At 38.7% G+C, this 14,212-nt stretch overlaps 2 protein-coding genes across 2 annotated transcripts; both read left to right on the forward strand.

The window, feature by feature from the left end:
- The first annotated feature begins 228 nt into the window (after positions 1-228).
- LOC110057919 (uncharacterized) lies at positions 229-7,984 on the forward strand. Its single transcript, XM_020764530.2, has 7 exons — positions 229-503; positions 955-1,041; positions 1,640-1,707; positions 2,151-2,243; positions 3,492-3,586; positions 4,247-4,352; positions 7,353-7,984. Exons 1-7 carry the CDS (start codon positions 380-382, stop codon positions 7,539-7,541), a joined length of 762 nt encoding a protein of 253 aa, XP_020620189.2. The 5' UTR covers positions 229-379; the 3' UTR covers positions 7,542-7,984.
- Positions 7,985-8,685: 701 nt separating this feature from the next.
- Positions 8,686-13,802, forward strand: LOC110057870 (uncharacterized). Its single transcript, XM_020764475.2, has 7 exons — positions 8,686-8,836; positions 8,979-9,068; positions 10,884-10,947; positions 11,887-11,935; positions 12,367-12,433; positions 13,304-13,371; positions 13,593-13,802. The coding sequence occupies exons 1-7, from the start codon at positions 8,764-8,766 to the stop codon at positions 13,776-13,778; spliced, it is 597 nt and encodes a 198-aa protein (XP_020620134.1). The 5' UTR covers positions 8,686-8,763; the 3' UTR covers positions 13,779-13,802.
- Positions 13,803-14,212: the final 410 nt, after the last annotated feature.

A 14,212-nucleotide genomic window follows, 5' to 3' on the forward strand; every position in this document is an offset into this window, starting at 1 on the left:
TTTAATGTTCTGTTTATTTTTGTTCAGTCATAGCAGGTAGCTGGTCTTTGCCATTTTTATCTTAATTGACTATGCGACACCTTAAATAAACCGTTAATAACACAGGAAATTTTCTATTATTTACCTCCAAAATAAATAACTTAACCAACATCCCGCGCCTTCAACGTTGACATCGCGTAACGTTCCGTCTCCCATCAGTTCTGTCGTCCTTCCCACAATTCTTGATATTTAATTACGTAATCTGCAAATGTTGTGAAACGCTAAAACATTATTTCCAAATATAATGCCTCGCCTTCAGGTCCATTTTATTTGCATTTTTTAACACATAGAAACGTTTGAGGTATCTCGTCAAAGAACGACTTATCTCACAGCGTTTACCATGGCTCAGCGATGTGTTTGTTCGTACATCTTTGCCTGGCGATCCAATATATGTGGAAAGTACCTTCGGAGTGGACCTGGAACATATTGGATTCGACCTTCCTGCTCGCGTGCAGGATTGAGAAGTATTCAACTTAATGTTATTTGCAGTTGTGTTGGAAGTTACATCAGCTAACATGCTTCGAAAATGTCTCTATAACTGATTTTGGTCCATTCGAAAGGGGTTTTGCAGTTGATTTATTGAATCATGCCACATCATATTTTAAATACTGCCATACATCATTTATTATGCATACAGCTCCTTGTTTAACTTAACAATAGCCGAGACAATAGAATCCCTTTGAGACTTACCTGCTTCGAATAACTATAAAATTTTCTATTTTATTTCATAATGCTTTTTTCATTGTAAAAGAAATGAATGGCCTGGACTGGACTGGACTGGACTGGACTGGACTGGACTGGACTGGACTGGACTTAGGATATTGGACTGGATATGTAGATGAACATCGTTCCTGCCATGCATCAATAACATCTGGTTATGCTGCCCATTTATGTATCTCTTTTTGTCTTATTCAGTATTTTCAAGAACACGGAATCCATTTACATGGTATAATAAGATGCTGGACAAGCATCCAATCAGAACAAAATGTATCACATCGGGGGGTAATGTATAAAATAATGTATAACATTAACCTAACAATTATAATTCAAACGTCTAAATCATATAGCTATAGGAATAAGTTGTCCTGAAATAATGGCAGTTGCTGTTAGGGTAGTACGCTGAAGAGGGGTGGGGAACACTGTTGAGAGTGGTGTAGGCGGAGTAAAATGTATTTTGTGGGCTGTTCAGTCTACCACATTGAAGATGATCATAATTTAGCCAGAGAAAAGCAAGACTTGAGTGCTGAATAATTCTGTCCCAGACAATCAGAATCTGCTTCAAGAATTTTGATGAATGTTTTATCTTGAATGATAGTGGTCGTTGATTCGAGTTTAATAAATTCAAATGATTTCAAATGTCCAGTAGCTGAGATCTAGAAAGCTTTCATAAGAGGGAGTCCCAAAATTTTTATGACCCTCCATGCCTTTAATTAAGGCCAGTAACAGGAGGCCAATGGCCCTCTGGCACCCCAGTAGATCTGCCAGTGAAATCTTCGAAATAAGCGTGCAGTCTCTGAAGTTTTCCAATTCTGCATAATCAATGTCAATCATTATCTCACACAATTCAAGGATTCAATTTCTTCTCTCGTTACTTTCACAGTGCTGTATGGTATTGGTGATTTCATTGCTCAGAAAGCTACTGGCACTCAGAACAGTATCAATGATAAAGTATCTAATGTGTAGAACTTGCCTTATATGAGATGCACCTGAAGGCAATAATGGAAGATGTTGATTTCAACAAACAAGTTCATTAGACTTGGCAATGTTGAATACAATGTTACTACTATGATTTTCTTCAAGTGAGTCTTTAAGACTAATGTGGAAATGAGACATTTGACAATTTAGATTGATGAAGTACATTGCCTCTTCTTAATCACCAAAAACCTGAACACTGACATGAGTATGACTGACAAGATGTCAGTGATGTATCAGGGTTGTCCAAGCTGCCTTGTTTTGGGGATTTATGAAGTTACCAAAGTTGTTTAGTTGACAATTTATTTTTAGACTATATTAGCCAATAAGATTGTCATAGTACTTCTCTTTTTTAATCTTACATGCAAGGTAAAATAATGTGAATAATTTGTTTTTGACTTTTATTAATTGCCTGGCAGCGCCTACTGAGATCTATGATATATGGTTCTCTCATAATGGCTCCCCTCGCTCATGTCCATTTCAACTTTTTGGAATGGCTCACTGTCAGTAAGGTAGGAGATTTATATTTTAGTTAACTCTATTTAAAAGCCATGTTTGCAGAAACCCTTGGGTTAAGGAAGGGGAATACAAGATTGTGTGGATTGCAGCTGCTATGACCATGACATCTTGACTTTGGTGAACTCAAGACAATGTTATTATTCTTTCTTTAATATAGCATTGCTAGCTGTAGAAGTTCAATGTTTCAGATAAGATAGCTAGTTCTGTAAACCAAATAGGTATCCCATTTGTTGAACATGGCAATTTTGATGGAATACCCTGGTAATCATATAGCCAGTACATTATCCATGTTTATGCAAAAATAAGTGAATAACCCCAGTTGCCAATGTGCTGCTTTTAATTGGGGACTGGAATCTAATGCTATTTGTGGCCAGAATAATGGACATCACACAGTGGGCTTTGTTTGCATGCATTGCAGGCCTATGTCCCTAGTGGGGGACTCCTTAAAAAAAGGATGGGGTGCTTGTCAGAAATTTTGAAAATAATCCCTAAGAGGTACCAAGATCCTGTATTGTGGGCATGGCTTGAAACGTTTTTCACCTCTAATAGGTACCAATAACTAAAACAACACATTAACGGACGCTTCAATAGTGATAAAGACGATTGCATCGAACATCTTCCACTTGTAAAGTTGCTTGTAATATATCCCCTGTCATATTTTTTCGGCTCAATACCCTAAAAGGTACCGTGAAAGTTCCCGCTGTGGAAGTTTTGAGGCTGAACACCCTATGAGGTACTCGAAAACTGCTTTTTTAACCCCTAAAAGGTATGATGAGCACCCTGTCCATTTTTATATGGGAGCAGGAGCCAATCACCCGGAGCCTCCATCTGCACTGTAACGTAGGGTCAACCCTTTCCCGTATCATTCTATTTTTAGAACTGTAATAACCGCAAGGGTCTCTTGGTTTCCCACGAAATATCTTGTTTCTACAGATAGAAAATGCAAAACAGGGCACAAAAGTGGGATTTCAGTCTTTGTTATAACAAAGAATGGTCTTAGCTCGGGTATAATTGGGTATTGAATAGGAGTCATATGAAAACTCCCACGAGAGCTGTTACTAAAAATAGAAAGATACGGGAAAGGGTTGACTCACAGGGTTAGTATGGGAGATAGAGGCTCCGGGTAATGGGCTCCTGATGGGAGTCACTACTTTCCCCCAGCCTCTCCCCGGGTGCGGGTCCTTAGTAACCTTATATCAGTTTTGCATTGATTGGAATTGTCATTATCTCATTATTTTTAGATAGCAGCCCGGGCCTCTCTTGTGCCCTTTGTGAAAATGTTTTTAGATCAATTTGGTTACTGGGCTCCAATTATTACTGCTGTTTACCATGTGAGGTGAGTACACCTTTATGATGGCAGGTATTTGCGATTTCATTTTCATAGAAAACATTAAAGGTCACGGGTCTTTCAATCTCATCTCCATAGTCCGCGGGTTTTCGGTCAGCGGTGACCGAACGCCCGACGTTCTGGACGAAATTTAAAACCGGGACCAGAAAATCCTGGCTCGGGTTTAATTGTGCGCATGCGTTTAAGTTCAAGTTTATTAACGGTTTTTGGACATGCGTAGAGAGAGTATCTGTTGAATTGAGGCTGGCTCACCTTCTGATTTCTCGGCAGAGATATTTGTTTTTTTTTTTAATTTCACGTTTCATCAAGCGAATCATGTATATATATGTCCAGCCTATTAAACATTTTTGCAGGTTTCAATTTTATATGCTGCAGCTTTTTTACCCCTCATGTATTTGGGACGCTTTATTTTAGTTTTTAATATGTTAAACTACCTTTTCTTCACTTTTTTTTCGCAGGATAAACAATTAACGGTTTGTCAAAAATAATAGCGGCTGTAAATTTAATAGAAATTTCTAACTCTACTTGTTTCTCAACGTGTAACATTTTGTTGTCGACCCTGCTATGGGAGGTTGGAAACTGAAATTTCTGATTTCGTGACTACTAAATTTGCGAAGGACCTTGACCTTACCAAAAAATCCTTTTCAGCATGGGAGCGATGGAAGGCCTCAGTTATGATGATACTGTTGAAAGATTAAAGGAACTGTACTGGCCAACACTAAAGGCCTGCTGGATGATCTGGCCTGTAGTTATGGTAAGTGCTATATACGGGCGTAAAAAAGCCAGCAGGGCTGTTAAGAGCAGCTTCGCCTAAATATCAACTAGACTTGGAAATAGCGAAAAAATCGAATTTCTTCAAACTCGCCCAGAATGAAGCCCTACGGGCACTAGTTACAAAAATATCGTTTTAAGTTCGATAAATCAAAAATTATTTTTTTCCGCAATTTTTCCGTTTCGATGCCCCAAATCGGCCAAAATCCATCGAAAATGAGCGGCATATTCAGAGGCTCGTAAACTCAAAAGCAAAAATCTTCATTACAAACTGATTGCACGTCGTATTTGTACTTCCTTTCTTGTCTATTTAAACCTAAATAGATCGTGATTTGATTTGCACTTAAATATTTGACGAATTTTTTAAGTTAACGACCCAAGACAGCTTTACAAGAGGTCTACATTTAGCCTATTTTCAAATGCTAAAAAGGCGTTCTGATACACGGCTTTTCCCAAAACGACTAGTTTGGTCTGAAAGAGCATTGTTTCTTCTTCAAATTAGTGAAATAAAATTTTTGGGTAAATAAAATCGCGAGCGCTGAGATAGCGAACTAAATGCAGCACCTCGTCCTGAAAACGTGACCTTTGACCCGAGGGTAACGAAACCGATTACTGCAAGAAAACCCGGAAGAGAAGCAAACGCTTCGTTATTTTGAAACAATTTCTAGTGATATCCCTCCGAAACCATGATTGCAAGAAACTATTTCCAGATATGAAATCTTGCAGGGTCAAAGACGGGGCTAAAGGGCGCATTTTGACACAATAACTTTGTTTGCTGAGAATTGAATTGCAGTCAATTCCAGTGAAATTTGCAAACTTGACGCATGTTAGCCGATACTTACCTGAATATTTATATTTATATTTATAGAAGAGTCGTCTTCTTGGATTAACCTTCAAAAGAAGCTGGACCCCGATTGGGAAACCTCTAAGAGAAGAAATGTGTAATATTCCGTGACGTACCCGATGCTATAGATTCCATGCACATGCCAACCGCATGTTTGTCGTAAAATCAACTGAACTCCACTGACAGTTTCCATGGGCAACTCCAAAATAAACAATCCCCAAAAATGTAAAGTGAAATTGGCTGTCTTGATGAACAGTTAGAAGCTAGAGTCAAGTTCCATTACCTTTAAAAAGTGCTTGATTTTATTTGTTTGCGTCGACTTTGTTCACTACTCTCACGTTCGAATGCCGCGAATCGGTCACGCCAAAACGGTGCAGACCGTGCAGACTGCAGACACTTGTTTGGGCTTTTCATTGTGACTCCTTTTTTTGGGTCTAGTTACAAAATAGTGTTAAATATATCTGAAAGTTTGTCATTTACCCACAGGCTGCACAAGCGCAGTATTTGACTTTTGATTCAATAGACAAACGCGTACAAGACTTTGTATCGGAAACTTACTCAGTCTGTACGGTCTGCAGTGTTTTGGCATGACCGATACTAAGCGGTATTCGAACGTGACAGTAACTACTGAGTGAACAAAGTAGAATCAAGCACTTTTAAAGGGTAATGGAACTTGACTCTAGCTTTCAACTGTTCATGAAGACAGCCAATTTCACTTTACATTTTTGGGGATTGTTTATTTTGGGGTTACCCATGGAAACTGTCAGTGGAGTTAAGTGAGTTTTACGACAAACATGCGGTCGGCATGTGCATGGAATTTAAGCTAATTTATAGCAGCGGGCAGGTCACGGAACATTAAACATTTCTTCTTTTAGAGGTTTCCAAATCTGGATCCAGCTTCTTTTGAAGGTTAATCCAAGAAGACGACTCTTCTATAAATATAAATATAAATATTCAGGTAAGTATCGGCTAACATGCGTCAAGTTTGCAAATTTCACTGGAATTGACTGCAATTCAATTCTCAGCAAACAAAGTTATTGTGTCAAAATGCGCCCTTTAGCCCCGTCTTTGACCCTGCAAGATTTCATATCTGGAAATAGTTTCTTGCAATCATGGTTTCGGAGGGATATCACTAGAAATTGTTTCAAAATAACGAAGCGTTTGCTTTTCTTCCGGGTTTTCTTGCAGTAATCGGTTTCGTTACCCTCGGGTCAAAGGTCACGTTTTCAGGACGAGGTGCTGCATTTAGTTCGCTATCTCAGCGCTCGCGATTTTATTTACCCAAAAATTTTATTTCACTAATTTGAAGAAGAAACAATGCTCTTTCAGACCAAACTAGTCGTTTTGGGAAAAGCCGTGTACCAGAACGCCTTTTTAGCATTTGAAAATAGGCTAAATGTAGACCTCTTGTAAAGCTGTCTTGGGTCGTTAACTTAAAAAATTCGTCAAATATTTAAGTGCAAATCAAATCACGATCTATTTAGGTTTAAATAGACAAGAAAGGAAGTACAAATACGACGTGCAATCAGTTTGTAATGAAGATTTTTGCTTTTGAGTTTACGAGCCTCTGAATATGCCGCTCATTTTCGATGGATTTTGGCCGATTTGGGGCATCGAAACGGAAAAATTGCGGAAAAAAATAATTTTTGATTTATCGAACTTAAAACGATATTTTTGTAACTAGTGCCCGTAGGGCTTCATTCTGGGCGAGTTTGAAGAAATTCGATTTTTTCGCTATTTCCAAGTCTAGTTGATATTTAGGCGAAGCTGCTCTTAAGGACGTTGTCAGGTGGCTCTCCAGCCCGTGGGGTGCATGGGTCAGTAGCTATAGCACCCTGCGAACTGAGCCTCTCCTATTTAGCTAGAGAGGCTTAATGTCGAATGGGTCTTCACGTTCCACTGCTCCGTCACTGTCATTGCTCAACGGAGTCTCCCCACCACAACACACTTTCGAGCCTCTGTGGATAAGAGAAGATATAGCCAAATGAGAGAAAATTCATCAATTTTATTGGAGAGCCGCAGGGAATGAAAACGTGAGAGTTTTTCGTTCGATTCCAGCCTGACAAGTTTTCTCATGCCTTCCACGTCCAGATATATATTTTTTTATTTTTGTTGTATTTTTCATTTCTCGTCATTCAGGTCGTGAATTTTAAATTGATACCAGTAGCTTACCAACTGAACTTCTGCCTGGCTGTCAGTCTTGTATGGGCCACCATTCTGAGTGTTATCCGCACCCCACAAGTCTCAACATCAAGCAAATTGGAAGAAACTGAGCCCGCAGATATTATACCTCTTTCAAACTGTTCATTTGAAGCAGCTCAGCGGTGACTGTGAAATCTAGCTACTTCTGGCTACCTCTATTCAAAGCGCAAACATCATCACCGAACAGTCGCGCCGCGCGACATATTGAGTGTGAAGTTTGGCAACTAGGCTATAAGTATACCATGCGCTCTCACTCCTTTCAGGAATAATGAACGGATGGAGTTACTGATGAGTTGTTCGCTCAGGTAGCATTCACATTACAAATTTTTTAAATACAGAGCTAAACCGGCTTTGAAGACTCCACGTGCTGATGCCTGGAACAAGAGTAATTTATTAACACAGAACACAACACAATGTATTTGATATTTGAGTTTCATATATTTGTACAGAGCACAACCGTCACTTAGTGGTTTATTTAACTATAATTATATCATGAGTCATTTCAACGTACTATTTCTTGTTATTGCTGATTAAATGGACAAAACATTAAATCGAGTGTGATTTGTCAATCCGAATGTCTTACTTTGAATGACCCATAACATTGCAGCCATTATCACGGTTTAGCAGTACATGTTGACCCGTGAAACGTAGACAGTATTATTAGGGCAACGTGTACTCGGGAATAAAAGTCATAAAACAGGAGATTTGCCTGGTCAAGGGTTTCAACTAAGTCTGTAACTTCACGTGCTGATAATGGTCAATACATTTGACTGTACCTTCTGACCGCATCCCTCCGAGGGGTAGGAGAGGTGTTTCTTTGTTGTCGCCGTGTTTCGTGCCATTAATAATGGGAAACTGAACATAACGTGTCCAGATTTTAACTTGTTACCTTTTCCGTCAAAAATGATATCTAAAGGATAAGGGTTTAGCCCTCGGGGTTGAGCCGTCCTGGATCCTATATGAAACTCTATTGGATACATGCCCATCCACCCCTGGAGGGGGCTGCTAATGTATCTAGCTAGGCGTTGGTTTATCCTAAGTACACGTGGTGGTTAAACTTTCTTGCACCGAGATCGATTTGATTTTCGCCGCTCTCTCGGATCCGGTTCCCGCGGGTCCTTATTCCCATAACACCGGCTGTTCATGGCTGGTAATCGAGCCTACTTTTTGGTTGACCCGAAAAGCTTCCATCTATTGTTTTCGACTTCCTTTGTGGGAAAATTTCAATAAAGGCCGTCGGGAGAGCCTGGGATTGAGGGATTCTATTACGGAGTCTGCTGTTCAAGCTGCTGACCAGAATCAAAGATGGCGGTGTAACAGCACGGATTACAGTGTGAAACAAATTAAAATGAGCCTTCTTCGGCGGCTGTTGGCTTTACCGTCGCCTTTGGCTTTTCAGAGAACTATATCCGCATATAGAGGTAGTAAATGTTTGATTTTATTTAACATTTCTTCGCAATGGAGCCAGCAGGCGTTGTGTCCGGTTGAAGCTGGCCTGCTTGTTGAGTTGTTCAGGTGATCGAACAGTTTGCTTCACGAAGTCTCCTTTTTTTTTGCCTCTAGCCAATTCGGCATCCAGCTCTGTAGTTAGGATTCCAAGAAGATTTTTACAGCTCTACTGCAAGAAACTTAGTGCAGTAGTGGATCTGACAGGTGAGGCAGAGTATTTCTCTAGCTGGGTCGGGTCCGGGGTGTCCAACCGATGGAAATCATTGATCGGAAAAATAATCCAGCATTCGATAAGATTAGCTAATTGGTATCGATTAATATTGGTCAATCATCATTGAAGACTGACTGATTGTTATCGGTTATTGATTTCATCGACTGGACAGCCCGGGTTTTCTACCGCAACCAAATGTTGACAACACACTGTAATAGTATACTATTGGTAGTTAAGCTTGCACTTTCCTTGTTTATGAGATTTGTAAATCACATGTCTAATCCTCTTGGTATAAAACTTGTGGTGCATTTCTTGGGATGATAACAGTCAAAGATACAAGATCACTTGGGTCATGGTGCAGCAAAGGTACTGATGTTAATCAACTCTGGGTAAAGATTCATTAGTTCCTTTGAAACACCACGATGCAATTGATCTTAGATCATTGATCCTGAGACAGATGATTCAATCAATCAATCAATCAAACTTTATTTAAAGAGGGTGACACTTTATAGTTAAAAAAAACTCTATAAAGATTGTAAGATACCCTTAGTCTGAGTGCTTAATCATACGGTTGAATCCTGCTATTTCAAACTCTCAGGGGAAGTGAAAAATGATTTGAAACAGTGGGAGTTCGAAATAGCTGATAGTAAATGACTGAAGGGTGAATCAGAGGGAAATGGTTTTAAGTTCGAAATAATGGGGAATTTGAAATGACCGAGTTCGAATTAGCAAGGTCCAATTGTAGTTGCACTATGATAACACACTGTCTGTACAGTGTGCAGAATTAGGTGTTAATTAAATTAATGGGTGAAAACTTCAAGTGAACTACGTATTAAAACATTTGGTTTGATGTTTTGAGAGTAACAGTACTGGTAATCTCCAGTACAGTGCCACTCAAAACTATATAAGTTACAGCGTACATGTACCTCTCCTTGTCAAATGTGATCCTGATATCATGAGATTTCTTGTACATCCAGAGATACAACACTCATGTTCTGTGGTTCCAGAAATATCCATACCCACCACAAGGAGGGTTATGAGAAGTTTCAAGGGGGTGGGCTTTCAAAAGCCAAAATTTTAAAGGAAAGTGCAAACCAAAACTGGAATTTTTGGGGGTGTTGCTGGGTTCAAACCAAAAAACACTCCATGGGAGGGGCATGGATGTTTTTTGAAACAATGTATTGTGAGCATAGAGTGAATGAATGAATGGATGAATGAATGAATGAATGAATGAATGAATGAATGAATGAATGAATGAAAGAGTGTTCCAACAGACTTTTTTTTGTTGTAATTTACAAATCTGTAGTGCTACATTTAATATCCCCAGTTAATTCTCTAATGTGATGAACTTCAATCTGGCCCAATCTCCTACATGGGGGCAAGGAACTGAAGATCACTTTCTATTCTCTTCCAATATTAACTGATCAATACATAAGGTCGAGAGAGAACCAGAGAAGCAGATTTCATCAATAATTGATGAAATCTGTTTCTAATGGATGTTGTTTTGGTGTACCCCCAAATCAGTAGGTTATAGGCAATAAGTCTCTGACAATCTGTGAGAAATGTAAGATAATTCATATTCAAGCTTGTTACTCCACAAGTTGATTGAGGTTGTCATGATCCTAACTGCAGACAAATCAAAGATTTTTTATTTCCACTAGACAGCCACCTCACTTTCTGGTCCCAAAGGTGTTTTCAGATGAGAGATTCAGAGTGTTGTACACAGATACTGGTACATGTGAATAAGAAGAAATAATTTCAACATCATTTTCTTCATTTCTGATACTTTCTTGTTTTTGTTTTCAAAGCTGACTCCTGGTCAAATGGTAGAAAATACGTCAGTGGTTTTGAAGATATCGAGGAACTTCACAAGTATGTGTCTTTAGGCTGCATGAAACACATTTTGTCTAAACATGACGATGCATTGCATGGTTACTAGTTGAAAGCCAGTAATCATAACTTTGTTGAAACATAGAGAGAGTCACTTACTTTTAGTATAGTTAATGAAAGTTCTTGAAATTCTACAAGTGGATACTTTTGTTTTACTTGCAATGTACAGAAATTGCTGAGTATTAGGAGGCACTAAAACATTTACCAGAAACTAGAGTTACTGAGGAACTAGCCAAGAAAAATGTCAGCTAATAAACAGCTTTGCACGAATGGAGTCTGGACAGTTCAGAGTCTTAAAAAATCTGCATTATTTTGATGATGGCAACAAGATGACGACATGTCCGAACTCCATTCGTGCAAACTGTTTACACTGTAAACAGCTAACACTTTTCTCGACTCTTTTATGCTTAAACTACTGTATATCCAAACTGTAGACTGAAACACCTATAGTTGATAATGGTGACAAGATGATAAGGGCTCCATTCTTGCTAAACTGTAGGTTGAAATACTTTGTAAAAATATGTCCCAAACAATAAATTGGGAAAAATTGTTGGAACACTTTGAATTGGGTTAGTGTTATTATTACATAGACCCCTGTTTTAATAGATATATTAAAATTATTTATTATATTGCCTGTGTTTGTAGCCGATATAATGCGCACTCTGATTGGATCTGACTGGCAACTCTAGGGCATTATTCTGCCGTAATACCCATGGGGTGATTACGGGCCTGCAAAACCAAGGCAAAAAGCAATATAATAAATATAAAATATTGACCTCGAACGTTTAGTCTTAACAGGAAAGTATCGCTCGGTCAGTACTGCAAGGTCTCGGTTTGAGATTTGCCCGTAAAGACTTCACTCTTGGTCAATAAGTAGATGTTATTACTGTGTCTTTTGTGTTTTCTTTTTGTTGTAACAAGTGCTCCTGAAGAAGTCAAAAGAGTGTTCAGTCTTCAAAATGCAAGCCAGGTAAGATATCATATATTAATTATTAATGATAATATTAATTCAAAGTCTATTATTAATATCGTAGATTTTTGTTGCGCCCACATTGTGTTTGCATGTTGAAAAATATTTCACTCGTTTAATGCACTTGCTCATGAAATATTCAGTTGTCATCACTCGAAGAGAAATTTCATATCTCTGTACAGCCATGAAATATCCTCTAAATGTGTGTTGTTCAAGCTCGATACCTCTTTCATTTACGTCATTCATGTTGATAAAGTAAAGATGGTGTACATGTAAACTTGGTTACTGACAAAGTATGACCAGTTAACTACGGTCAAAGGTACCATTGGTTATTTGATACATGTGCGTATTTCATGAATTACCTAAGCATAGGAAGACTACATTGCCTTAGTTGATATTTACCAATCCATTGTGATCCTTATTATTTGCAGGTAGAGCACCGAAAAGTTGCACTTGAAAAAGTCAAAGAACAATACAATGACGAGGAAGAACGATACAGTAAGTTCAATGATGACATGTAATTACATTTAGACTACATTACACAAGATCACTCTTGGCTTGATTTTAACGAAAAAATAGTCCATTTTTTTAGTGCAAACTTGCGTACTAAAAACACATTTAATTCTTATTGTCTCAGAAACTTATCTTACACTGTCATTTTCTATGGCTGGTTTGCAATGTCACGCCATCAAAAATAAAAATCGTAACTATTCAATAAATTAAATCAAGAAGCTGAGATATGAAAGATGATTGATATATAAATAACCTCGCCAAATTTTAAGTCTGTACGGTTTTCCATCCGCGCGTTATTCCGAAAAGTGTTTCACTCAAATTTATAGAGCTTTGTGTGGTGTCGCCATGTTTGTGCCCCTTGGAGGGACACAAACATGGCGGCCGTAAAGTAACAGAAACATCTGTCATTGAGTTTTGTCATTGAAACGAAACGTTATTACTCTAGAGCTCCGATACATTGAAATTAATACTTTGTCTAGAGCAAGGACTGTTTAGTTAGTAAAAACTTGAGCAATAACTTATCTTTTGACTTACTTGACAGCCTTATTGAGCCACCATTTTAATGTCACGCAATGCATAAACTTGGAAATTCCGACGTGCTCCATTACATAATGAGGAACCCTGTCGGGCTTAAACGTTGCAAAACGTCAAGTTATTAGAGGGTCTTACATCTGATGAAACTAAAACTTCACAAGGATTGGTAATTTCTTATTTTGGAAATTGATGACGTCACATGAAAACCGGCAATTAGCAGTTCTGAGGAAGTTTTAAAACTTGGGTAACTTTTAATCTCGAACTCAAAAGGTACTATTTTTTACTTACAGAAGTCTTCTTTACCAATTTCATCCCTTTCAGTTGCAGAATTGTGTGTCAAAATCGAAGCAGTGAGGAAGAATAATGAGGATGGAAAGAGGGGAGCTAAGGTAAAAAAAGTCAATTCTTTGTCGATAAAAGTTTTAAATCACATCTACTAGTTACACACTGTATGAACTTGAAGTTGATAATTAGCTCTTATCAACCGAGCAGGTCTGTATGGGAGAATCTTAGCTAATCTTGACCGAGGTCGTGAGTACAGACCGGCGACATAAGGTCATGTTGAACGGGGATAACTTTAACACTCATTTGTCGGTTCCATCTATCTCAGAACAAACACAGCAAAGTATTTCTTCACTGGCTGATTTGCAAGAGGAGGAAGAGACTGCAGCATCTCAAAGACACTCGCTTTGAGCGTTACCTAGAACTTTTGAAAGAATTGGACCTTGAACCACTAGATCATCCACAGTCAGCGAAGAACAAGTACAAGATGAGGAGAAGGACAACAAGACAGTAATAAAAATAAACTCTGCTTAAAATGCTTGTTGTTGCTTCATGAACTTGAAGTGCGTTTTACGAAACGACAGTGGTGTGGGAGGGGATGGGTGGGATTGACGGGGAGAGGGGATGTGAAGTTGACTTGAGACCCGAGACTGTACTGCTTAATCACGAAGCGGTCACATGCAAAATTGCAACACCTTTGCTGGTTTTTGTTGACTTAACTCTCGTAGTTAGACACAGAATTTGCGAAAGAAGTTGTTAACCAATATAGACACTCTATACCCAGGCGAAGTTATGATATGAGTGTCCGCCCTTCTCTATGGGCAATCTCGTTCTCGGGCTCTCTCTCTTCTGCGTGTCCTTTGCCCTACCACGCGTTATTCCGCGCGCGCTCGATCATGAATTCAAGCTTCGTTACCTTCTGAAAAGCATAGGCTACTCTTAAGGGAA

This window comes from Orbicella faveolata, unplaced genomic scaffold (assembly GCF_042242905.1).
Source record: "Orbicella faveolata isolate gen_17 unplaced genomic scaffold, um_ofav_v1 contig_12, whole genome shotgun sequence".
Lineage (NCBI taxonomy): Eukaryota > Metazoa > Cnidaria > Anthozoa > Scleractinia > Merulinidae > Orbicella > Orbicella faveolata.

Bases quoted from the DNA above. Each gene is read 5' to 3' on its own strand.
- LOC110057870 (XM_020764475.2), top strand. From the start codon at position 8,764: ATGAGCCTTCTTCGGCGGCTGTTGGCTTTACCGTCGCCTTTGGCTTTT. The intron at 11,936-12,366 runs GTAAGATATCAT...TATTATTTGCAG, and splicing joins GTCTTCAAAATGCAAGCCAG to GTAGAGCACCGAAAAGTTGC. The intron at 12,434-13,303 runs GTAAGTTCAATG...CATCCCTTTCAG, and splicing joins TGACGAGGAAGAACGATACA to TTGCAGAATTGTGTGTCAAA.
- LOC110057919 (XM_020764530.2), top strand. From the start codon at position 380: ATGGCTCAGCGATGTGTTTGTTCGTACATCTTTGCCTGGCGATCCAAT. The intron at 1,708-2,150 runs GTATCTAATGTG...ATTGCCTGGCAG, and splicing joins AGAACAGTATCAATGATAAA to CGCCTACTGAGATCTATGAT. The intron at 3,587-4,246 runs GTGAGTACACCT...AATCCTTTTCAG, and splicing joins ACTGCTGTTTACCATGTGAG to CATGGGAGCGATGGAAGGCC.